General features: G+C 51.3%; 1 protein-coding gene across 1 annotated transcript in view; it reads right to left on the bottom strand.

Annotated features, from left to right (window-relative positions):
• Positions 1–2,716: 2,716 nt before the first annotated feature.
• Positions 2,717–26,010, bottom strand: part of FMNL2 (formin like 2) — a 145,643-nt gene continuing 122,349 nt past the window's right edge. Inside the window, exons 11-26 of the mRNA XM_074144725.1 lie at positions 24,244–24,354; positions 22,254–22,403; positions 20,290–20,391; positions 19,059–19,374; positions 18,424–18,627; positions 14,967–15,091; positions 13,426–13,628; positions 11,713–11,947; positions 11,000–11,068; positions 10,758–10,838; positions 10,336–10,465; positions 10,021–10,184; positions 9,749–9,850; positions 8,912–9,010; positions 8,308–8,431; positions 2,717–3,426 (exon numbers count right to left, since the gene is read on the bottom strand). Coding sequence (XP_074000826.1) covers positions 3,317–3,426; positions 8,308–8,431; positions 8,912–9,010; positions 9,749–9,850; positions 10,021–10,184; positions 10,336–10,465; positions 10,758–10,838; positions 11,000–11,068; positions 11,713–11,947; positions 13,426–13,628; positions 14,967–15,091; positions 18,424–18,627; positions 19,059–19,374; positions 20,290–20,391; positions 22,254–22,403; positions 24,244–24,354 — 2,325 coding nt within the window. The 3' untranslated portion in view covers positions 2,717–3,316. The remainder of the gene's footprint in view (positions 3,427–8,307; positions 8,432–8,911; positions 9,011–9,748; positions 9,851–10,020; positions 10,185–10,335; positions 10,466–10,757; positions 10,839–10,999; positions 11,069–11,712; positions 11,948–13,425; positions 13,629–14,966; positions 15,092–18,423; positions 18,628–19,058; positions 19,375–20,289; positions 20,392–22,253; positions 22,404–24,243; positions 24,355–26,010) is intronic.

Raw genomic sequence — 26,010 nt, forward strand, 5'->3', positions numbered from 1 at the left:
AAATTATAATACTGAGGGTTGTTTTTTTTTGTATCTCTTAATGAGCTCTTCCAAGAGAAATGCATCATAAAAGGACCTTCCTTTCAAGCCAATCCTGGCGAGGCCGAATGCAGTTGTTAAGGGAAATGAGGTCAGGCTTTTTTTGCAGGTTTTTCTTTGTTTGTTTGCTTTTTTCCCTCTTTTCTTTCCCAGTTTTCAGCCTCGTCTCCTGCCGGTGCCCGTGTCACCCAGCCGTGCCCTCGCACGGTGACGCCGTCCCTCCCGCCTGCCCGGCACAATGGGGCTCCGAGCTCAACCGCCGCGTTCCTGCCTGGAAACGGGAAGGGATTTAACACGGTGGGGCAACTGTCAGCGTTACCGGTGGCTGGCAGCGCGGTGGGGACATTGGCTTCTGTTCCATTTGCTCAGTTTTGCACAGTTCACTGTCCCCTTTGTCACCGGCTCGTTCCAATCCCACCCACTCCCCCACATTGTGGTTTTTTTTTTTTTTTTTTTGTTAAACCCTTCCAAAAATTAAAGCTGAATTTTGGCTAAATTATGAAGTTGGTCTCTTTAGGACTTCTTAAATATTTGTACTGCTGGAAATTTTTTTTTTTTTTTTGTGTGTATTTATGGCAAACTGCTACCGGAGGGGGTTGGCATCTGCCGCAGCCCCAGGGGCTGAGGTCCCTGTGCCACCCTCCAGACCTGTCCCCAGGGCCCTTGCCCATGCCTTGCCGAGGAGCGAAGCGCTGCTGGAAACGACCTGGGGAATTACTCGGTGTCAATATTGATGGAACTCCGGGAACTCGCTGCCAGGATGGGGTCCCTCCCATCCCTTCCCCAACCCCAACAGCCCCAGAGAATTCCACTTTGAGGGGAAAATAAAAGACCCCCTCCGGGGGGGGGGGGGGGGTGCATTTACAGCCACTGAGTGATCGGATGCACAAAAGCAAACAGTGAGTGGTTTTTAAAAAAAACACACAAAAAAAATCCCCCCCCAAAACCAAGCCACCCCCCCCCAGGCTATCGCTCCGCTGGAAGCTCCAGGTGTTCACCTGCAGAACTCCACCGGTTGTGGGAAAAAGCATAAAAAGACACCAAAAAAAACCCCCTCCGCGGGCTCCTGCGTAGTAGTGTAAATAGTTTATTTGATCTTATGGCAGGAACAGACCAGGAAAGTAACATGAACTGCTTTTATAAAACACTTCTAATATTGCTAAGAAGCAGGTCTAGTACTAGAAAAATATTAAAGAGAACATGCCAGCGTCGGGGTCTAGTTGTGCGAGAATCTTTTTTGTCTTCAATTTCAAAAAAAAAAAAATAAAAAAATACCTTCGAGCTTAAGACCGCGAGCGCTACGGCGCTTCTTAACCATTCGCCCAACGGCTTAGTGAATTAATTGTCACCTTTCCTTAACGCAGGAGGAAGAGGTTCCCTCCCGGCACCGGCGGCGCGGGAAGAGGCGCTTTGGCATGTTCTCTTTCGCGTGTCCAGGACACGGCGCTGGCAAACACAAGGAGGTGGCGGTTTGCAGAAGAACCTTCCCGTAAATAGGTAAGCAGAGGTCAATGTGGTAACTCGGAGCCCCAAACTGTCCATTTAGTTAAATATAAAAACAAAAACTATAAGTTAAAATAACATTCAGATTGTATAGCACAGGCTGATGCATTATTTTTTTTTCTTTTTTAAACAATATTTACAATATTACCCAGAGGCTACAGTGGGAATAAAAGAGAAGTGTAAAAACCATAAAAAACTGCACCAATTTTGTAGCAAAATATCTGTACATTTAAAAACAGATTATCATATAACTACACATTATCCAAGGGAAAAAAAAAAAACAAACAAAAACAAAAAACCAAAAAGGGACCTTCACCAGTGGTTCACAGAAGCACAAACGTAAAAGAAAAAAAAAAAAAAGAAATTCAGTGGTTAAATACTATACAATAAATTTTACAATTAACATGTTGATGCCACGAGCCCAGGGAAGGGAAGCTGGAAGCAAAAAAAAAATCTATCTGGGAAAGTAGGAATTTCTCTTCGGTCCAGTTGGTCCCCGCTGAGGAGATGGTGGACCCTGCCCGGCACCAGCGTGGCTGCGCTGGGATGACTGGTGCCCGCTAGCGGGGGGGGGCGGGGGTGTTTGTGTGTGTAATTTGCCTCAAGTGAGTCTCACGTCCCTTTTTTGAAGCTTTGTCCAACTTTTACAACCTCTCGGGATTTTTTTTTTTTTGATTTTTTTTTTAATTTTTTCAGGCCGGGTTTCCTTTTCCCCGGCCAAAGGCTCCTCACGGGGAGCCCGGATTGTCCAAGGAACCGGGGGCTGATCCCGCGGAGCAGGGCCCGGGATGCTTCTCTGCGCGAGCAACTGGACCGCGGCGCTCCTCAGAGTCCTAATACTGATTATTGAGATGTTAATACCTTAGTGCTAATTAATAAATACGCTTGTTATTCCAAAAGCTGCCTCGGGCTGAAGAAGGTCGCGTGCCTTGGCCACCGGCTCCTGTTGTGCCCCAGGACACCCCCGTCTCGGCCCCGCGTGGCCAAGGGCACAACCTCAAGGTTGATCCACCACGTGTGATGGCTGACGTCTGTGGTCCTACCTATGGCGGTGGGGAGTCTGGGGGTGGTGGGAAAGGTACGGGGTCTCTTCTTGGAATCATTTCCATATTATATATAGAGAGAAAGCCCTTAAATGTCTTCCTTTTTTTTTTTTTTTTTTTTTTTTTTTTTTAAAACAAAACCACCAAAGCCAGTAAGTGCAGCTGCAGCTGAGGTCAACCCTCGGCTCCCAGCAGAGGAATGCATTCAAAAGCCGAGCACGTCCCAGCATCACCAGTTTACAACCAGTGGGGATGCAGGTCAGGTCTGCAGGAGACCTGTCCCTAAACTTTTCTATCGGCAAAACCAAACTAAACACCCTCCCGCCCACCCCCCAAAAAAAAAACAAACCCCAAACCAACCCACAACATGTATTTTACATTTTGGTTAAAAAAAAAACCCCACTGAAGAATGTATTGGTGTAGAAAGACAGATACCCAGTCAAATCGAGTCCTATTGCTTTGATTAATTTGAGCAGGTACTTCAGTGTTAGGCACTTGGTAGCTAGGGTTGGGTGGAGAGCCCCGCGCTGACGTTCCTATGCCGTGTTTTTCTAGGTCTCGGAGCCCTTCAGAAGGTCAACGTGGCTGTTCCCAAGGCTGTAGGCGAGTGGCAGAACACGAGAAGAGGTCACCCGGACAATTCAAGCACCCCCCCCCCACCCCCCTCCCAAACCTTCCCCCCCCCCCCCCCCCCCCAACTTCTTTTCCTGGGTGCCCGCGGGGTCTCCGGCTCACATGGTGATCTCGGCACCGTTGGCGGAGCGCAAGTTCTGGTCATCGAAGCGCCGCCGGACGCTTCTCCTCAGCGCGTCGGCCCGTCGGTAGGGCTGGTTTCTAAGATCTGCGGAGAGGAAAGGGGGGGGGGGGGGGGGGGGGGGGCGTTCGTCAAGGGGGCACGGCTCGTTTCCCCCCCCTCCCCCCCCCACCTCTCCCCGTGCGCACACACACACACACAGACACGCACACGCAGGCGAGACAAGGGAAAGTCCTGCTGGAAGCCAATCAAAGCAGCTTGTGTAGGGAGAGGAGAAGGGACTTCAACCCAACGACAGCAAGAGGGAGCAAATGCTGACGTGCCCTTTTGACTATGCGCCCCCCCCCGCCACCCCCACCACCCCCACCCCCCCCCAAAGCAGCAGGTAATACTGGTGAAACGCGCCGAAATGCTGGTGAAAATGGGGTTCTGCCCTCCAGTTAGTGTGAGCGTCTCCCCACCCACGGGCTGCCAGTGTTTAATCATAGAATCATAGAATGGTTTGGGTTGGAAGGGACCCCCCCCAAAGACCATCTCATTCCACCCCCTGCCCTGGGCAGGGACACCTCCCACCAGACCAGGTTGCTCCAAGCCCCCTCCAACCTGGCCTTGAACCCCTCCAGGGATGGGGCAGACACAGCTTCTCGGGGCAACCTGGGCCAGGCTCTCACCACCCTCACAGCAAAGAAGTTCTTCCATGAAGAAGGCACCAGCAGCTGAAACCAGTCTGCTTGGCATCTGCATTGGTCCATCCCGCAGCCTCTCAAGAAGGGTTGGGGAGAGGGATGAAGCTCATTGGAGACGTGTGACCCCAGGGCACGACGGTGCCAGTGGCAGTGACACACGGGTGGGTCTGTGCCCCCCAATTACCCATCGATTCTATGATTCCATGATTGATTGAAAAGAGGGGGCCCTGGGAAAAAGCAGCTGGTCCTGCCCCACTGCCACCATCTCACCTGGTGAGATGCTTTGTTAGACAAAGGCAGCAGAGCCACCAACCCCCTCCATCCTCATCCTCCTCATCGGCAGCAAAGCCCGTCCCGACCTGCTCTGCTGGAGCTCGGGGGGAAGAGGAGGCAATATGGAGCATGCAATGGAGAAAGCTGGAGATGGCCGTGTCGATGGAAGCCCGCGTGACATGTGCTGTTACATGGGTTACACGTGCTGTGACATGTGCTGTTACGTGTGCGGCTACGCTATAACGAGCACACCTGGGACACCTGAAGACTGATTACAAGTTAAAGTTATTTCTCTCCTGGAAAACCAATTTGCGTGGGACTGGGCAAACCCTCCCTCAAATTTCCTGGCTGATTTAATGTCGTGGTTTAAAAACCACTCCCAAACTTCTCAGGTCCTGGTGCACCCCAGAAGAAGGTGCCTTTGCTCCAGCTGCTGGTTGTCCATCTCTAATGTCCCCTTCGGTGGCCGTAGACGGACCGAGACGGGGGCGGCAGAACATACAGGGAACTACGGGGCCGGAACAACGTGGGGAGAAAACCGCTATCTATCTCGGGCTAAACTTTTGGAGGAGAAAGGGCCAAAATGGGGAGAGGACAAAGCCGGTCACCAGCCCGTGGCCTGTGGATCCCCCGACACCACAGAGGGTGGAAATAAAAGGTCTCGGTCCCCACTGGCCTCGGGGCTCTCACCAGTATTACGCTCAGCCACATCTACCGACAGCCCCTCTGGCATACAGAGAGAGGAGGAAGCTAAGTAAAAAGTGATGCTTGCCAGCTCTGTGTATCCTCCACCACCGGTGTGCTAGAAGAAATCCTTACCCTCGAGTGAACATTGGGAAATTTAGTGATATTATTCTTCTTTAGGGCTAAACAGAAAAACAAAACAAAACAAAAACAAAAACAAAAACAAAACACAAAATGATGGTTAAGTAAAAAAAAAAAAAAAAAAAATAATGGGATGGAAAATGAAAAAGCAAGTCAAGTCAGCGTTCACAAATCCCAGGCACGAGAGGGGGCAAGGCCAAGGCCAGGAGAGGAGGTTAGAGAGGGAGAGGAGAGGACAGGACAGGGCCACCCTCGCCTCTCGCTAAACCAGGTTCCAAGCTGCTTTGAAGATTGGCTCCAGGAAGCTAATAACAGCAATTAACTCGAAAGAGCAAATAACCCTTGAGCTGATTACGGTTTGCCATTTTATTAGAAGCATTCGTAAAAAAATACACATCACGGAGGTCAAACACTGTTGTCTTCTTAAGCCGCTGGGTCCTTAATTCAAGACAACAGTGTTAACAGACATGCTGGTTAAACACCCCCTTCTCGGGCTTCACGCCACGCCGGGTCGAGGGCTCAGTTCCATGTCAAGCTCTTCACCCCGACAGCTCCTGCCCTCCCGGCCCCGGGCTGAGGGTTCCCCCAGCTCTGCCCCTTCCCTCTCCCCCCTCACCACCCACCCACCACTCGCCGCTCGGTAAAAAGCCCCGATTTAATTCAGGTAACGTTGGCATGGAACTGAAACTAACGTTAGATATGGAGGTGAGCGGAGGAGGAAAGGTTTTTAGGGTTCATCGTACCCCGTATCTCACATGCAGACGTGCAGGTGCTGGTTACAAGAGTCTAAGAGAGAGCACTCCTCGCAGAGGACGTAGGTGATTAGAGACAACCCTCCCCAGGCAGAGAGCAGACCCCAGAGAGTCCCCCTTAGTCCACGCAGCCCCTAATTCTCCTCTGGCACCCGGCTGCGGGATGGCATGCGTTTCCCATAGGTGGGCTGGCCCCCAGGGAGAGAGCTGGAGGCCAGAAGAGATGCCATAGAAAAGCCAAGTGAACCCTCCGTCGCTTCTTTTTTTGACTGCCTTTGATCTCCTCAGCCTCGGGGAGCTGCAGGAAACCCGCACCCAATCTCCGGTGACCCCCACCACCGGCTGTTCTATGGCATCCGTGGGCAGAGACGCCTTGGAAACGCGAGGATGGGCAAAAGCATCAGGCGCGGAGCGGATGGGATGGGATCTGAAGTTACCCAGACGCAAGAACATGCAACAGAGGTGACACAAATACAACTCCAGGTGGACGCTGGACATTACTGGACACTCAACATTCACATGGTCCTGGCTGAGATCCGTACAAACGGAGAAGTGTCACAAAAAAAACCCCAAAGAGAGATCTACGGCAACCTTTCTTTTTTCTAAGAGCATCAGGTGTGAAAGAGGAATAGTTTAGTAATGGAATTCCTCAGTGAGGACGGGTTCGCAGAAGAACCGAGAGCCCCGCTTGGCGGTTCGAGCGGTAAAGGGCACAGTCTTCAGCGCTGCATGGGAATAACAACAGCCAAACAGACAAACAGAGCCGTGAGAAGCGCATCTATGGCATTAGTACCGTGTTAGTGCTCGGGTACGGACGCCCTGGGACGGCTTCGCGCCTTCCCACCACCTGCCTAAGCCCACTGCCTCAAAAAGTCTTTCTGATACTACTTTTTTTTTTGATTGGTTTTCGGTGGTTTTTAAGAGGCTGCTGCCAAAAGCGCTCCGGGAAAGGGTGTGCTGTCAGAGAGCGCTCTGCTCCCCATCAGCACGGCTTTCCTCGGCGCCTGGCGAGGCACCATCCAATTTAAACCCACCATTTTTTACCATTTCCACACCATTGACAGAGATCTCCTGGGCCGTATTTCAAGCGACCTCGGTCCTACCTGACTTTCTGCACCTCACCTTTACCATGACCTGGCTTGAGGCCCCCAGAGACACCCCCATAATGGGAATTACCCGGCACGAGAGCATGGCAAGTGTTAAATTTGAGCCTGGCACTCCCTCCCCTGGACTGCCTTTTCCACGTGGATGGTCTTCTGCCCCACAATCTGTTTCTCCCACAGAGCAGGAGACCCACTTTACCAATTGAACAAGCTTCCAGGAGTCTGAAGGAGTTGTAGTATCAGGAACAGATTAGATACTAGAGCCACTCTGCCCTTTAAATAAAGAATACTCTCTTAGGAAGCTATTAATCAAGTTTAAAAAAGAGTTGTGAAAACTTCAAGCATTTCAGCCCTGGCATCTGCTCGGGCAAAAATTCCCTGGCTTTCCTTGGTGAGTGGTAAAACAGCCCTCCTCCTCTCCTGCAGGAAAAACCCACGTGGAAACCATTCAGGAGCAGGAGCCAAGGAAATTCTGCCCAAAGACCTTACTTTGAGCTTCTGTGTGACAGGAACAAAGTACTGTAAAGCTACTGAAGCGCTAAAATTGGGTTCCTTTCACAGCACGGGTGAAGAACGTGCAGTGAAATGGAATTACTGCAAGCAGAGCAGCTGTACAGGTTGAAAATGATTTGACTCCTGAGCAAAACGCAGTTTAGAAGGCAGCTCTTTTTTATCAGCAAATATCGGCATCGAAAAAAGCCCTGCCTGTCCCTGGCCGGGAGAGCGGGTTCTGCCCCTCTCCCTCCGGCCCCAGGCTGCCATCCGCGCAGCCTTCGCCCCCCAAACCCAGCGGCACTAAAACCAGAAGCAGTTTGGGGTCATAAATCATTCGGCTTTGACTAAATGATCGGCCCTAACTGCGCAAGGAGGCGGTGCGATCACTGTTAGTACCTTTTAATGAAAACGTAAGGCTCTTAATAATGTTAAACATCCGTCATTCATTCAATTTAGGGGGGAAAAAAAAAAACCGCCCCGTTTCTCTGGGAAAGATTTGCAGGGCATGCACACCCCCACCGGAGCATCCGCTGAGGTCGGGCCCCGAACTGCCTGCTCTAAAGGTCCCAGACCGAGAACGTCCCCACATGCTGAAAGAGAAGAACTAAGAAACAGAGCGTTTTGGCCCGAAGGCGGGTTATTGGGGTTTGTTACACACCGTTAGCAGAAGTTTCTATCCCTGATCCGCATCGTATCAACAATCCCCCAAGCTGTGCTCCAGTAACACACTTTTAAGAAGTTCACGAAGCACTTTTACAATACTTTTTTAGGGCAGACAGGCGTTTTTTTATCCTTTGTGAGAGGGCCTCGGATTACGGAACAAAAGGTGTTTACCTGTTATAATGTCTTCAATAGCACCGTCCTTCCCTTCGTACACGTGCCTGTTGTCCTTCACCTGCCGCCGGCGCAGCTCCGCGATCAGCTCCTGCTGCTGCCTCTTTGTTTTATGTGAAGGAGACTGGAAGAGAAGAAGAGAGGACTTGGAAGGACTGACCTCCAGCTCCCCCGCTCCTCTCTTCCTGTGAGCAACCAGTAACTGCCAGTTTTCTGCCCAGTTTTCCAGACCAGGAGAAGACACGTCCCACGGAGGGGGACGGGCAGAGCCGCAGGTTAACCCGCCTGCCAGGATGCTTTTCTTTCTTACGTGTTTAATCTACTTCCAAGTCTTCTCCTGTGGCTTGGGACTGGAGCTCCAAGCTCTTACCTCTCAGAAGTATTAGGGGAACAAGGAGAAGGGGCTTTTCTTCTGGGGGAAAAAGCTTGGCTGGGATTAAAGACCCCCACAACAGCTGGGGGAAGTGGCACCAGCCGACAAAGTGGCTGTTTCGGAGCCATGGGAAGCTTTCTCTGGCAAACGTAAAGAGTTACCCTCCCGAAAGCTCAGGGAAACCACCTGAACACGACGGCTCCTGCCTGTGAGACTGATCTGGTTTCGTACCTTTTGGTCCTGTTGCTCCATCAACGCTTCCTGCTCCATAAGTTTTTCCATTAAGGCCTGTTCCTGTTTTTTTCTCAACTCGTTCTCCTCTTCTGCTTGCTGTTTGTCACCCCCAAAAAAAAAAAAAGCACAGGTTAGAGCTTCCCGTTGCTAGAGGGAAAATAAATACTACAGATGAGTAACGCTATCAGGTGCTACCACGGGGCTTTCCAAGGAAGCAAAATTAGATGGAGCAATTTTCCTGCCTCTGAACACAGTCTGAACAAAAATGGGCTGGGAGAGACCTTCCTCGGCCGCACAAAGCATCCCCTCCCAGTCCCAAAAGTCAGGGTTAAAGGTGTAAACTGCAGCCGCCCAGACATTCAATTTCTGAGGGTTCCCCCAGCGTCTCAGCGTTGTCCTTCAGCCCTGAAAATTATCCCAAAACAGCTATTTGTGCTGCCCCGGGCTGCTGCTGCCGGGGATGGCCCATGCGGCATCAAAGCTAGAGGGAGCCACAGGCCCTTCTGCTGGGAGCCCTGAGCCACACTGGGACCAAACTGGGGAGAGGAGGGGATGGGATGGGATGGGATGGGATGGGATGGGATGGGATGGGATGGGATGGGATGGGAGGGGAGGGGAGGGGAGGGGAGGGGAGGGGAGGGGAGAGGAGAGGAAGGGAGAGGAAGGGAGAGGAGAGGAGAGGAGAGGAGAGGAGAGGAGAGGAGAGGAGAGGAGAGGAGAGGAGAGGAGAGGAGAGGAGAGGAGAGGAGAGGAGAGGAGAGGAGAGGAGAGGAGAGGAGAGGAGAGGAGAGGAGAGGAGAGGAGAGGAGAGGAGAGGAGGATGCTCCTGTTTACCTTGTAGGCCTTCACAAACCGGACAAACACTGGGAAAAAGACCGAGGGGGGTGTCGTCTTGGGATTCTCCCCAAAGTACTTCACAGCATCATCAAAGGCATCCTACAAAAAGCACAGTTTTACCGCGTTGCACGCATTTCAAGATAAATTCACCATCCATTACCGCAGTATTCAGTGTAAAGGGTCTAGATTCCCTCTGCACGCACAACCCTTGGCTCAGACCAGCAGGTCTACATCTACCCCCTCACCAAACCCCCGGCATAAGGAAATACCTGGGCTATTTTGGCATCGTCCTGCAGTTTCTTTAGCTTCCCTTCGTTGTTCTGAATGAACTCCTTCAGCATGGTGTTGTGGTCGTGCATGGTGTACTCGCGCTTTGTCAGGTCCAGGCCCCTCTGCAGCTCCTTCACGTCCAAGAGGACGTTCTCAAGAGACACTAGGAAATAAAACCAAAACCGCTGCATCCCTACTGCTCCACAAGCACCCAAACCCACAGCTTGAGTGATTCCCCACGGAGAAGAGCCCGCAGAACCCACGTGTGGGGTGCTGCTAAGTCGTGCCAGCACGGCGCAGGAGGGTGACGGTACCTGCAGCAGCCTTCTCCACGTAATGAAGTTCATTGTAGAAGAGGGAAACGTGCTGATACTTCTCCTTGACCACGTTTGAAATATAGTGCAGCAGGGTCTGCTTTCGGTCCGTTGACTTCGTTTCCAGGAGCTGGGGGGAGAAGGCAAAGAGATTGTTAGGTGGAGGCTCCAAGCAAAGCCCCTCAACCGGTGCTCGCCTTTCCCGGGTGTTTCTCCATCTGATAGGGATGGCCGTAAAAGCTCATTTAAGCGTTTAGAGGGTGGTTTTCAAGCTGTGGGCGGCAGAGACACGTGCCTTCTCCTAAACACCCCCCCAAAACAAGGAAAAACCAAGCAAACTCATACTGCCTGGCAGGGAGCAGCTTCACGTGGGTGGAACGTGTTCCCACCCGGTCCCCACGAGGCACCACTGCTTCACTTACCAGGTCTAAACTCTGTAGCTTAAATCCATACACAGCTCCTCGTTTGCTGCTGTTCATGTAGTTTCCCAGAGCCAAGATGATCTGCCGGGATGAAATAAAGCAGAGCGTGAATTTCTAGGACAAACGCAGGGCTCTTCAGAACCCTCTGGAAGGAGAGCTGGTCTGTCAGCACCCAGGTGTGGTTTTAATACACAGAAGGGTGAGTGGCTGAGCTATTGAATGGATCTAAAAATCAGACCTACCTCCAGTATTTTCTTCAGCTTTTGGGATGACTTTATTGAGACGGACGCCGCTATTATTGCATGAAGTTGCTGCAGGTAAACACAGGGAGAGCTCTGGTTAACGCATGTCCGACCCAAAATTAAAATCTAAAAACTCACATTCTGGAAAAAGCCTCTTGTTTTTCATCCATACCATGGGCCCGAGCATGAATGTTCTCCTGCCCCGACACGTCAGGATTCCAGCTAATTCACCCACACCGCACATTTACCCCACTCAGATGTGGTTGGGTAAAAGCGTATATTTACATTTCAATCCTTACGAGTGCAAAAGACGCATCAGGTAGAATGGGACACACTTCAAAGAGCCCACGGACCAGAGCTGATAATAGCTTCCCCTGACGATACAAACAACTAGATTTCCATTTAAACCGGTTTTAAACTTCTACAGGGTAATGGAACAGGACGGCATGGAGCAGCCCAGGCTACACAGACAGCACCTGGGATACTGGAGTCGCTGATCTACGAATATATAGCTAGAAAATCACTTTTTCCCTTGTGTGTTTCTCATTCTGTCCCTGTAAAACTCACAGCCACCCTATGACACTCAAACCATCCCTCTGTCTTAGAAAAATTAAAATCTCTATAACCTTCACTGCCCGCCCCACGCTGTAGAGCCCCGATCCCCGCACAGCCAAAGCATGGCCCCGGTGTCCCCATGGTTGTCCCTCACTCACCGGGGTCAGCATCTGGATGCTTTCTGCAAAGTTGCCTATAAAGGCCATGATGGTCATCTTCTGCATCAGCCTCTCGATCTTACTGAACTGCATCATGAACCGGTCTTCGTCGGAGAGGTTCTCGATGGGTTTCCTCTCCCGCTCGTATTGCCGCAGCACTTTCACCTCGTTCTCCGTGGGCAGGAACCGCATGAGGCATTCAACAAAATCCACCGGCAACGTCTTCAGGTCAAACCTGCGCGACAACACACCAGAAGAAGTGGCATTAAGATAACGTTCTACACAAAATGATGGAAAAGTAACAGAAGTGAGAAAGCTGCCGAGGGTATGCGTGACCAGCAGGTGGAGGGAGGCCACCCTTCCCCTCTGCTCTGCCCTGGGGAGGCCACATCTGGAGCACTGGGGCCAGTTCTGGGCTCCCCAGTTCAAGAAGGACAGGGAACTGCTGGAGAGAGTCCAGTAGAACATGATGAAGGACTGGAGCATCTCTCTGCTGAGGAAAGGCTGAGAGCCCTGGGGCTGTTCAGCTGGAGAAGAGCAGACTGAGAGGGGATCTCATCGATGCTGAGCAAGAGCTAAAGGGCAGGTGGCAAGAGGATGGGGCCAGACTCTTCTCAGCGGTGCCTGGGGACAGGACAAAGGGCAACGGGCACAAACTGGAACACGGGAAATTCCATCTCAACATGAGGAGGAACTTCTTTCCTGTGAGGGTGGCAGAGCCCTGGAAGAAGCTGCCCAGAGAGGTGGTGGAGTCTCCTTCTCTGGAGACATTCAAACCCCCCTGGACATGTTCCAGTCCAACTGCTCTGGGTGACCCTGCTCTGGCAGGGGATTGGAGTAGATGATCTCCAGAGGCCCCTGCCAATCCCTGCCAGGCTGGGATTCTGGGATTCCTACGCTGCTCAGCTACACGTGAGCCTGAGTCAGTAACACAATCATGAACTATAAAGATGCCTATGATGCCTAAAGATGCCTCCTGAACTATAAAGGGGACACATGATGCCTAAAGATGCCTAAAGATGCCTAAAGATGCCTCCTGAACTATAAAGGGGACACATGAAGATGTGAAGAAGGTCACTGTGCTGATGTGAAAGGTGCTGCTGAGCACCTCAATTCTGTTTGCAAAGACATGGTCATTCCCCCAACCCCTCCATGGCCACATCTTCCGATGAAAAGAAGATACGTGTGGAGGAGCAAATAGCAGTTTTATTTAACTGCTCCGGAGACACGTAAACCCCACCTGCTGAACCCACCTCAGCCTGCAGCAGGTTTGGGTCACCCTCCTCGCCACCCTCCTCTGCCACGTACCTCGGGGACACCGGCATCACACTGGGGGGTTTGGCACCGCCTGGGGCCACCACACAAACCTAATTCTATGCAAAACCCTCCCAGCGTGCTTGGACTGAAGCCGTGCTTTGCTGCAGTAGGCAACGGCACGCTGTGGATATACCCAAATTAGCTGCTATCATACAAGAAGTGTTAACCTGTAAAGCCTAAATAGCGATACAGCGACGTAAAACTGCAAGTTGTTTTTTTTTTATTTTAGTTCAAGGGAATCTAATTTCTGGGAATTCAGAACGGTTCCATCCTTACTCCTGGATTTTTTCCAGATGGAAAAACATTTCCCTCAACTGCCAATTCAAGACCATTCCACTTACCAAAATCACAGTAAATCTCAAACATGATTTCTTTGCTGACAAGTGTTTTACTTACACGTGAATAGCTTTGCATATTTCATCTGCTGTCTTTCCAGCTTTCCTTAAAGTAATGGCAAGATTTTTGGCTCTGTTGGCATCCAGTAACGTGACTTTGTTTGACCCCTTCTGAGTTATCTTCTGCTTGCTTGAAGTGAGATCAATGGCTGGACCTTGGGCTTTTGTTTTGAATATTTCTTCAAATTCATCCACGTTTAAATCCTAAAAAGGAAAGAAAATTATTTATCACCCCTGCAGCAAACGCTAAAACCCACGCTGCCCGGGCCAGAGCTGCAGGACAAACCCTGCAACGTGGTGACCACAGCAGAGAACCCGGATCAGGGGCTGCAGGATGGAACAAACTCAGGATGCTCCTGACTTAGTGATTGGGAAATCTGGCCCCCACCCCCGAACAGCCCCATACATGTTCAAAAGTTCAGGAGAACACCCATATTAGCACTCAGGCCTGGGAAACAATGCATCTCCCTCATCCTGGCTGATTTGTTTTAAACACTGGAGGAAAGGGATGCCATCCAGAGGGACCTGGACAGGCTGGAGAGGTGGGTCCGTGTGAACATCGTGAAGTTCAACAGGGCCAAGTGCAGGGTCCTGCGCCTGGGTCAGGGCAACCCCAAGGCAGAGAATGGCTGGAGAGCAGCCCTGAGGAGAAGGACTTGGGGGTGTTGGTGGGTGAGAAGCTCAACAGGAGCTGGCAACACGCGCTGGCAGCCCAGAAACCCCCCGCACCCTGGGCTGCATCCCCAGCAGCGTGGCCACCAGGGAGGGGGGGGGATTCTGCCCCTCTGCTCCGCTCTGGGGAGACCCCCCCAGTGCTGCCTCCAGCTCTGGGGCCACCAACAGCAGAAGGACATGGACCTGTTGGAGCGGGGCCAGAGGAGGCCACGGAGATGCTGGGAGGGCTGGAGCCCCTCTGCTGGGAGGACAGGCTGAGAGAGTTGGGGGGGTTCAGCCTGGAGAAGAGAAGGCTCCGGGGAGACCTTGGAGCCCCTTCCAGTCCCTTAGGGGGCTCCAGGAAAGCTGGGGAGGGACTCTTGACGAGGGAGGGGAGCCCTAGGAGGAGGGGGAAGGGTTTGACCCTGAAAGAGGGGAGATTGAGATGAGATGTGGGGAAGAAGTTCTTTGCTGTGAGGGTGGTGAGAGCCTGGCCCAGGTTGCCCCGAGAAGCTGTGGCTGCCCCATCCCTGGAGGGGTTCAAGGCCAGGTTGGAGGGGGCTTGGAGCAACCTGGTCTGGTGGGAGGTGTCCCTGCCCAGGGCAAGGAGTGGCACTGGATGATCTTTAAGGTCCCTTCCCAACCCAAACCAGTCTGTGATTCTATGAAAGAAATGCACACAACAGTTATGCAGCCTTTATAATCCATACTACCAGCTACTATCTCTAATTCTCAACCAACGTGCTCGTGTTGACCTACTGGGTGCCAGGGGCCGCTGGATGAGCTGTTTGCCAAAATAATTGCCGCAATTTATCCCTGCAAAGACCGACATTCCCTTGTGTTACGGACAGAAGTGGGAGGCAGAAGGCAGCCAAGCAGCACTCGTACCTCCAGGATCCTCTCGTCATCTATTTCGTTGAAGACCGTCCCATTGATCTGGTTGGGTTTGAGGGCGACCCAGTTGAAGACCGGCATGCGGAACTTGGTCTTGATCGGCTTCTTGATTTTCACAGCTAGAGATGGCAGAGGAGAGGAAAACGGTAAATTCCCTAACCCCTGAAAAACACCCCGCGTGCCCAAACTGTCGAGTCGGCGTTTCAGCTCTGGAGGAAGAACTGGCCGGAGCTCAATTATCACACTGGAAAACCTGGGAAGATCTTACAGCCCTGCCAGGCAAAGAGGACCGAGATGGTCTCACCCAGGCCTTCAGCTGCTTCAGACCCAGCCTCTGCGGAGCAGCACCCCACGCCAGGGTTTGTGAACACTTCACTAAGGGAAATGTGTTATTACTTTATTACCGCCTGTTGTCTGGATTGATTTAAAAGCCCAGGCTATTTTTAAACACTCTTAAATGGAGAGAGTGGTTGGATTTAACCCTGTCCTGCTGGTGGGAGAGCCCACCGAGCTGACGCCGAGCCACGCACAGCTCATCTGTCATCCGTGTCACAACGCAGAATAGGTGACAAGACGAAAAAAAGCCCCTTTCCCAAGGTTTTTTGGCAGAGGGAACACCCCGTCCCACCGCCTGCTGCAATGAGGCAGCGCTGCTTCTCACCAGCTTTGTCTGTTAAAAGGAAAAGGGGGCGGGTGGAACACACGTGAGCTTTAAGGTGGTCGGAAAAACGGGTTTCATCTCCTTGTGCTGAGCAGAACCAGGGAACGAGTCAGGGACTTACACAGAGAAGCTATGAAAATGAAGACTGACTGCTCTCATCTGTCAACAGAGCACAAAAAAGCAACGTTGGAGGAAGGAAAACAACGCTTTCCTATTCCTATTCCTGTTCCTATTCCTATTCCTATTCCTATTCAACAGGTCCAGAAGGTACATGAACACTGTCTGTAATTCAGTTCTCATTTCTTTCTATCTCGATGTAAACACGAAGCTGTTAGTTGCTACAAAATCAGAATGTGTGTTGAAGAGATCAAGCAATGTTTTCCTCCCAAATTACTTAGAAAATAAACTGTTTCTTTCCAAGCTGCAAATGTGAAACAGAAGCCCTGGTCCTTCCTCTCTCGATTTGTCATTCCACTTTTAAAACAGGAATCCAGTTGGGCGTCGCGTCCCTTTTCACATCCCTCGTGCTCATTTTGCAGGGACATCACAGAGAAAAAATGACTGGCAAGAGTATTGCTTGAAAGAAAGAACCCTAAGGGAGGAAGAGGGGTAGAGGAACCTGATGAAATTCAGCAAAGGCAAGTGTCGGGTGCTGCACCTGGGGAGGAATAACCCCCTGCACCAGGACAGGCTGGGGGTGACCTGCTGGAGAGCAGCTCTGAGGAAAAAGACCTAGGAGTCCTGGTGGACAACAGGATGACCATGAGCCAACAATGTGCCCTTGTGGCCAAGAAGGCCAATGGCATGCTGGGGGGCATCAAGAAGAGTGTGACCAGCAGGTGGAGGGAGGTCATCCTCCCCCTTTGCTCTGCCCTGGGGAGGCCCCATCTGGAGCACTGGGTCCAGTTCTCGGCTCCCCAGTTCAAGAAGGACAGGGAACTGCTGGAGAGGTGACAGCAGAGGGCTACACCTGGAGCATCTCTCTTATGGGGAAAGGCTGAGGGACTTGGGTCTTTTTAGTCTGGAGAAGAGAAGACTGAGGGGGGATCTGATCAACACCTATAAATACTTCAAGGGTGGGTGTCAGGAGGATGGGGCCGGTCTTTTTTCAGTGGTGCCCAGTGACAGGACAAGAGGGAACGGGCACAAACTTGAACATAAGAAGTTCCATCTCAACCTGAGGAGGAACTTCTTTGCTGTGAGGGTGGCAGAGCCCTGGAAGAGGCTGCCCAGAGAGGTGGTGGAGTCTCCTTCTCTGGAGACATTCAAACCCCCCTGGACACATTCCTGTGGGACCTGCTCTGGGTGACCCTGCTCTGATAGAGGGGTTGGACTAGATGATCTCCAGAGGTCCCCTCCAAACCCACAGCATTCTGTGATTCTGTAATACCCAGCTCAGTATCTTTGAGAATTATATTTATCCAACTGAAAGACATGAACGCAGGTGAGCAGCTTTTGCTCATCTAAACTACACGGTTTTACTCTCTGCTTAATTAATGTGGTTACTTCAAAATAATTCCTAAAATAAAAAAATTAAAAAAAAGGAAATAGCTTTTTCCATCTAAAATACCCATGAAAAAAAAAAAATTCCACTTGCGAATATATTAGAATAGATTATTAACTGCTCCTGGGTTATTTCAGGACAGGAAAGGAAGCAACAACTGCTTTTTCAGCCAGTTCCTGATCAAAATCTCTTAAAAAAATCTCCGTTCCTCCTGTGTCGCAGAGCCCTGGGGAGGTGAGTGCCCCGGGAGCCGCTCCGGAGACACCGCGCCTCTTAATCACTTGCTGAAGTGCTTTGCTGCACGGGGGCCAGATCCTGTCGGTTGGCAGCATCCCCCCAAAGCTCCCCCGTGCTCGGGGTCCAGCCTCCCCCCTGCCCACCGCCCCCCGAGTCCCCGGGCACACACACACACACACACACACACACGGGCACCGCAGGGAGGGAAAGGCGAGGAAGGGGTGGGGGGAAATAGGAAATACTTAGCAGAAAGCAACCTACAGAAGAGCTTGATGGGCCCGTCTGACCAGGAAGCAGAAAGAACAGAGAAAAAAGTGTTAGTAATGGTCAGAAAAGCAAAATTTCACCGACTCGCCCCCCGACCCAGCGGGGAGGGATCAGCCCAAAATCTCAGCTCTGTCGCGCCTTTTGAGCTTGCTTGCTTTTTTTTTTTTTCTGTAATACACCCTGGGACCCCTCCAGTTCCATGATGCTCTTCGCTTTCAGAGGAAACTTTGAAGGCTGGAATATTTAATCAGGGTTTTTTTTTTTTTTAAGAAAAAAAAAGCTATTAATCAGAGCTCCTTGGTCTCTCTTTCTGGACCCACACCATGCTCTTGAGATTTCCTCGGGGGGAGCGGTGTGATACCAATTAGCATTTACTTGCTTGGCATATGTCAGAGACTGCACAAAAACATGATTAAAGGCAGCCAGTAAATTTTTCTTCCTTCCAAAAAAAATTTTTTTTTTTTTGCACAGATTCTTCTGCATCAACTTCTCCGAAGAAATCAAACCCACGGAGCTTTGCGTTTCTTTCAGAACCAGATTTCGTTCGCTTAAAGCCAAAAAATGATCGTGGTTGAAAAATATTCTTGGCAATAGCTTTTAGTTTCACTGAAGAAAAACCATTCTCTTCCAGACCAAACCAAAAGCATTCAGGGGATAAATGCTTCTTCCTGTTATAAAGCCCCCTGAGTATAATCCCAAGAAGAGAAAATGGGTGTTATTTGGGTGATTAAGTAACGAAGTCCCGCTCTGGCCCACGCGCCGAGTAGAGGGGGGTGTTTTACCTGCAAGCCCTGAGTTGAAGACCACGGTGGGAGAGGCTGTCCCGGGCAGGGGGGGTGCCGAGGGCGGGGGCGGTGGGGGCAGCGGGGCCGCAGGAGGCGTCTCCAAGGATGGACCGGGGAGAGGAGGCGGTGGTGGAGGTGGTGGAGGGGGCGGTGGAGGCGGCGGCGGAGGCGGCATCGGCACCGACACAGGACCGTTTTGCACTATAAAATGAAGGAAAAACGAGGTATTTCCACGAACGCCGATTGAAATATCATAAGCACATGGAGAAAAAGTCACAACATCCACCTTGTCCCCACTACACGTCTCCTCTCCACCACTCTACTGGCCCTAGTGTTCATTGGAGTCTTCACCAAAGTACTTCAGTGCATTAACGCAGGAGGAAATCACCCTAATGAAAGAAGGTAGTACTTTTTCTATCTCAGAAATGGATCAGACAAACACAGGAGCCACCCATGAGTGACAGTGCTGGGGACCTCAGCATCCTCGGCTGCTCCAAGGTGCCGTGACCTGCAGGCTCCTTACAACTCAAGGTGGTTTCATCAGCGGAATGCTCCTGGGACTGTCCCCAGCACAGCAAACTCCACCTCCAGCTCCCGGCCAGCCCACGTCTCTGGGACAAAACACCTCTTACCTGCCTCAGATGCCGCTGCTAAGGCGGGCAATGGTGGCGGAGGTGGTGGCAACGGTACTGAAGATGCAGCTCCAGCGACTGGTGCAACACATGTGCCAGCCCCGGCCTCTGACCCTGCCGGCACCATCCCAGAGGCCAGAGCGACCGGGAGGATAGAGATGTCACCATCACCTTTCTTCTGGATCTTAATGGTCCCCTGCTTCTCCAGTTCATGGATCTTCTTCTCCAGCGTTGACTGTCGCTGGATGGCTTCCTCCTTCTCTTTCACCATTTTCCTCAAGGTGTGAACCTGGGTATTTGCATCTTTGTAGATCTCCTGAGAGCGCCACAGAAACAAGGGATTTGCACTTGTACTCACGAAACACAACAGCAACAGCAGAAACGGAACAGCCTGACACGGGACGGTCACGGCACCACCAGGCTCTATCTTACAAAGAGCTTTGATGCAAACCATGTGTCTTTCTTGGTGAGGAAGAATGAATTTGGTGCTTTTCCCACACCAGCAGCCTGGCTGTGGGCAGCACTGAGAAATCTCACCTGCGGGCACCAACCTCGGGGTGGGGGGGCAGAATTTCTCACCATCACTTTTTCACGATGTCTCCCATTTTTTAAACATCTAGTGGAGGCGGGCTACCTCGACTGTGACTTTAACAGAGAGTATCTGATGCCTTGCTGGTTGCTCTACCTATGAGCAGATGTTGGCCCGTAAAGGGAAGCAGGAGCAGAGCTCCTGATATGGAGGGGAGAAGCACCACATTTTGGTACAACATTTAGGCTGAAGTTAATTAATATTATACTAATAACTTTTGTCACTAAGTTGTACACCAAGGTAACGAGTCTGGATCGGGCACAAAAAGCCGTCCGTGCTTGACAGCACCGAGACAGGGCATCGGCTCCCATCCTGCTGCTTGTGCAGCCCAGGTCTGAAGGACTCCACGTCCACCTCCAACACCCCTCCGCAGCCAACCACAGGTGAAAGACTCCAAACAGAGATGTTGCAGACCCATACCCGTCTCATTCACCGATTTGTTGGCACGTACAAAGAGTTTTATGTCCATCTTTGAGTGCACACACTGCTAATTCTACTTGAAATCTGGCCCAGGTTCAAAATCAGGAAGCTGAGAGAAGTCACCTGCCCGTTAAAAGAGTCATTGCCTCCCATCCACCAAGCGCAGAGGAGACGGCTCCCCTGAAGCGTGGCCCCCAGCCAGGGCTTCCCCCTCGCACTTACCCGAATCACATCCAGTTCTTTGTTTCTTTGCATAAGTTGTTTTTCCAGTTCCACAATCTTCGCCATGGCTTCGTTCTCCGTATCTTGGAGTTTTTCCGATAACTATCATTCATAAAAGAAACAGATGATGTAAGTGGATAACGGCAGTTTTCTCAACCAAAATGTCAGCAAGGCTTGTTGGAGCAGTGGGAGGTAGTAAATTATTGATATTCCACCAAACCCTGAAGTCTTTCTTGGAAAGAGAGAGGGTTCCTGCATGTGATTGGGGAGCACTAAGTGCCCAGATGAAGGTTTCTCTGATGATGAGTGCTATCCTTCAGCTATCACCAGCAGTACCCCGGCCGGACTGCAGCTATGAACCTGTCCAGGTAACAGCCTACTCTACAATAAAGCACTTAAAATGCAATTATTTTCATACTAAGCCTGATCTGAAACCCTAAAACCCCACAGAACACAACAGTGGCACCATTACAAAACCAATACCTGCTGAAATGGTGGAACCTCTAAATACCACCTCTCACAACGAGACTAATTTGATTAGGAATGAATGAAACGATTCATATTTTTTTTCCCCGCATGATCTTTCAATTTATTTTTATTTTTTGCCGGCTCCACAAGCCTGAGATCTGAAAGCCCTGCAGTTCTTGCTGGCTTTTTCCATCACCACCGACTGTGCCGAGGCAGGGGAGGCTCCAGAGGTGGTGAGGTGGCACCAGTCGCTGTGGTTTGGAGATACAACTTCTGCAATTCTATTATTAGTGTTTCTGTCAGCACATGACAGACAGTCACATCCATACTCCTGGGATGAGTCCAGTTTATGGAACAGGAGATCAGAAGCAAGCCCTTCAAAATTTTCCACCAGAGTAAACCAGGAAGTTTCTAACCAGCTAAAAGGAGTAGATTTGGGAAGGAAACAGTGCATTTCTACTAATTCACTTGTCTCCAGCTGCAGGGCACCTCACAGGGGCAAATACTGCACAGCAAGTTGTTTTAAGAACCTACTTCATAGAATCATAAAATCATAGAATCATTCAGGTTGGGAAAGACCCTTGGGATCATCGAGTCCAACCATCAACCCCTCTCTACAAAGTTCTCCCCTACACCATATCCCCCAACACCACATCTAAACGTCTCTTAAACACATCCAGGGATGGTGACTCAACCCCCTCCCTGGGCAGCCTGTTCCAGTCTCTGACCACTCTTTCTGTGAAGAATTTTTTCCTAATGTCCAGTCTAAACCTACCCTGTTGCAGCTTGAAGCCATTCCCTCTTGTTCTATCGCTAATGACCTGTGAGAAGAGACCAGCCCCAACCTCTCTACAGTGTCCTTTCAAGTAGCTGTAGAGAGTGATGAGGTCTCCCCTCAGCCTCCTCTTCTTCAAACTAAACAGTCCCAGCTCCCTCAGTCGCTCTTCGTAAGATTTATTCTAAGTGATGGTGTAGGAATGGTAAGAGAATGATGATTGTTCCAGTTTGAGGTAAAATAGAACCAATTTTCTGTTCAGTAATTTTACTTTTTAGCTGGGCCTCTTCTAACTAACTAAATTCTTATGATTTTTTTTAAGTACGGAAAACCACTTTGATTTTACAACAGCCAAGCCATGTTTTCTGGACTAAAGTAATTGACACCAAGAAGGTACGGGACAGAAAAGCCGTGAGCAAACACTGAATTGAGCAAACACCGAGCGTCTGCACAGCGCTGTTTTTCAGTCCCTTCCTTCTGGAGCCCAGTAAATGTGTTTTGAGACACCCAGGGGATGGTTATCTGCTCTATTTACCAGCACTGCATCGCTGAGGAATTTGCAATTTTGAAGTAAATTAGTTTTCCCAGCTCATAAGGGAACTCTCTGCAGAGGCTCCGGGCACCAAGGGACCCCACCCGGAGCACCCGTTACCTAAAACATGCAGAACACGAGGTTTGAAATATAAGTTCAGAGACAAAGGTGACAAAGGGCGGTACTAACATGGGAAATGTTTTCTTCCAGTTCTTCGACTCTTTCCAGGGCTGCATTCTTGGTTTCAGCATCCTCCAGTAGAGCTCCCACATCAAAAACGTTATCCAGGTACGCCTGGATTTGCACCTGCAGTTTGTCGCTCTCCGTGTGTTTGAGTTTCTGCAAATCCAAGGAGACAAGGGTGTCACTCGGCAGGGGCTGCCCGTCACGGGAGGAGGGACACAGACAGCAAACGGGGTGGGAGAGCGGTGGGAGCTCAGGGCACTGCCATCACCCCAGACAACACCTCACACATTAATGTTAGCTGGGGTCTTAAGTGATAAATAGTTATTTTTTAAAACCAAACATAGAATCACAGACTGGTTTGGGTTGGAAAGGACCTTAAAGCCCACCCAGTGCCACCCCCTGCCCTGGGCAGGGACACCTCCCACCACACCAGGTTGCTCCAAGCCCCCTCCAACCTGGCCTTGAACCCCTCCAGGGATGGGGCAGCCACAGCTTCTCGGGGCAACCTGGGCCAGGCTCTCACCACCCTCACAGCAAAGAACTTCTTCCCCACATCTCAGCTCAATCTCCCCTCTTTCAGGGTCAAACCCTTCCCCCTCCTCCTATGGCTCCCCTCCCTCATCAAGAGTCCCTCCCCAGCTTTCCTGGAGCCCCTTGAGGGACTGGAAGGGGCTCCAAGGTCTCCCCGGAGCCCTTTCTTCTCCAGGCTGAACCCCCCCAACTCTCTCAGCCTGTCCTCACAGCAGAGGGGCTCCAGCCCTCCCAGCATCTCTGTGGCCTCCTCTGGCCCCGCTCCAACAGGTCCATGTCCTTCCTGTGCTGAGGACTCCAGAGCTGGACACAGTACATCCAGAGGTTTCAAAGATAGCTAAGCAGTGTCTTATCTTCTGTCACTACAGAGGATGCTACTGCTTTCCTCCGTGCTTGGCCCAGCCCTGGGACGGTGTGAGGCCGGTGGGGCCAACTCAGCTGCTGCCCACGGTGGCCACCAGCTCAGCAGCCGGTAGGCAGAGGTGAGGCCATCACTTTGGGTTCAAAGCAGCCGGAGTGGCCCAAAGTAAATGCTCTGATCACTCTGGCTGACCTGGTGCTGAGTTTGCTGTGTTCAAAATGAGGGTGTTTTTATCTCCGAAGATAATATCAGAGCAGGCTTTGAACTGCTCTGCCTGTTCCCCACGGGCTGAAGGGTTTGTGCCCCCCCCCCCGGGACCCCAAACAGCCCCCGTTCTCAGTATCGCCCTGTACAAATACTTCTTGCAGACAGCAAAAAACCCTCTCTCCCGGGTTCAAAAGTCAGCAGGGACAAATCAACCCCCCGTCAACAGCAGCCCCCTTTCTTGTGTGCGCTCCCAAGGGCAGGGACAGGGAGGAAAATACAAAAAAGGGAAATATAAAAGCAGCTTTCTTCTGGAAGACAGCATTTCCCACGGGACGCCAGAAAAAGCCTGGCTGTCAGAAAACTCAAAGGAGGATTTTTTCCCGTGGAGACGGAGGGGTCCCCGGCAGCACGGGGCCGACACGAGGCCCGTGGCTGGAGGTCGGGGACGTGGCGTGGGCGCGGACGGCTGCGGTTCATCCTCCCTTTGTTATCCGGCGGAGCTACAAATTTAGCTCCCGGGGTGTAATTGCAGTCAGTTGCAGCTGATTTTTCTTCAGCAGGGGTGGCTCCAGGCCACAGCCCCCAGTCAGTGGCCAAGGCACTGCATTTTTAGCCGAGACTATAGAATCAAAGAATGGTTTGTGTTGGAAGGGACCTTAAAGACCATCGAGTTCCAACCCCCATGGGCAGGGACACCTCCTACTAGACCAGGTTGCTCAAACCCTGCTCTGCCCTCCCAAAAGCTCTCGGATGAGGGGGTTTAAGGAGGTTTAAGTGCTGGGCAGCCCTGGCGGATGTGGGACATGGCATGGAGTCTCCATGGCCACAGGACCTTCCAAGGCCACCCTGCAGCCCCAGGCAGGATGGGGCGGTGGGGACACAGGTGGTACTCACGTCCAGGTACTCGTCCAGGCCCAGCTTGGTAAACTCGTACTGCAGGTGGACTCTGAAGTTCATGTCCTCCACCGAGTGGACAACGATGTTGATGAACTGCATGCAGGCCACCTGCAAGGAGAAGAGCTGTACGTGAGAGAAGGCGACGGCACGGCCCCGGCTGCCCCCCGAGAGCTCCAGCGCAGGGTCGGAGCAGGCTCTCCCGAGACCCCATGGGTCAGGCACAGCCAGCAACCACATTTCCTTGGGGTTACTAGGAGGGGAAATCACGATCTGCTTATTCTGCAGCTTTTTTCCAAGCTGGTGCTGGACCCGGGCTTAACGGGGTGTTTGTCTGCTGTGATAAAGGCAAACACAGGTTCCAGAAATTAAATCATGTCTGCAGAGTCCACCTTTATTGCGTGCCGGTGAAGGCTTTCCATGCCAGCTCGCGCAGCCAGACATCGTACAAGCACACGAGCTCTTAAGAAAACAATGCTGTTTCTGAAACAGCCCGTAAAAGTGAGATTAATTTTGCAACTGGAACCCCGAGCTGAGGAAACGGGACTTTCACAGAAAGTGCTTTGTTGTGTGCAGAAAGCGGATTTCCAAAGCTGTGGTTTGGTAACCGAACAAGGGACCAGATCATAGGAGTTGGCATCCAAACGCGTCCCAACACAGTGAAGGAAAGGCAAAGTCTCTCGAGCGAAGCGGGTCATGAGCAGCAGCACTGGGGGAAACCTGTAGAGTGGCAGGAATTGGGCTACAAACCCCAAAAGGTTTGTTTTCCCTTTATTTGAATGTAGGACACGGCCAAACCCTGCTCTGCACAAGTGTCCCAACCCTCTTTGAGTTCACAGATGACCACGTCTGTCACCTTCTGAGCTGCTTGAAGAGAGGGTTTGACTACTCCTTGCTGGGTTTCTGAAGGACAAAAGCCTATCCTGCTAGAAACACTGCTACAGGGGGAATACCAGCTTCTCAGCATCTACTGCGATGCTTCCCAGATTCCTAGAGCAAACCTGAGAAGATAATACTGAAGCAACCTGATTTTACCCACAGAACATGCCTCCAGGAGACCACACGTCTCTGGGTCATTCTGTGGGCAGAAAGAGCTGAAGGCCACTCTCCGGATCCCAAGTTTGCTACAGAAAATTGGCGAATTCTCTGTGATCCACTACGGGGCCCAGAGGATTAACCTGGAGGCAGGCACCTGCTGCGTGGTGGCCTTTAGCTACAGGTCTGGCCTGGTTGTCCCAGGTTGCTCCTTTCAGCTGGAGCTCCTGGCAGCCACTGAGCTGCCATAAGACCTTTCCCGGCTGAACTGCCCAGTTCTGCCTGGTTTTGGAGGAACCATGGCCACAGGGACATCTACAGCTACATCTTCCCATGTAGACCCCAACCAGATGTTTCCAAAGTGACTTTAACCCTAGATAATGCAAAGTTGTGAGACTGAAAGCAGGGATAACTCCAAGGAAGATGGTCTAAAGATTCATCCAGCAGCTCCTGTGATGCCTCGTCCCCACCTCTTGGTGTCTACCCATATCTTACACAAACAACCCCATTTAGGCAGCTGGAAACTGAAATGAAGACTGAAGTCTTTGCAGGACTCTTTTCCAGTTCCTGTGGTGAACCCCAGTTCCTCCTAGTGCCGGTACTGGCCTTCGCCAGGGGGACCTTGCTGTCTCATCCCACCACCCAGAGCCAAATTCCCCTGTTTCAAAAGAGCTTTTGTTGTACTTGCCACACGAGGGCCAAATTCTCATTTCCTTCCTCAGCTCCTTACAT

The sequence above is a fragment of the Numenius arquata genome, chromosome 3, assembly GCF_964106895.1.
Source record: "Numenius arquata chromosome 3, bNumArq3.hap1.1, whole genome shotgun sequence".
Classification (NCBI taxonomy): Eukaryota; Metazoa; Chordata; class Aves; order Charadriiformes; family Scolopacidae; genus Numenius; species Numenius arquata.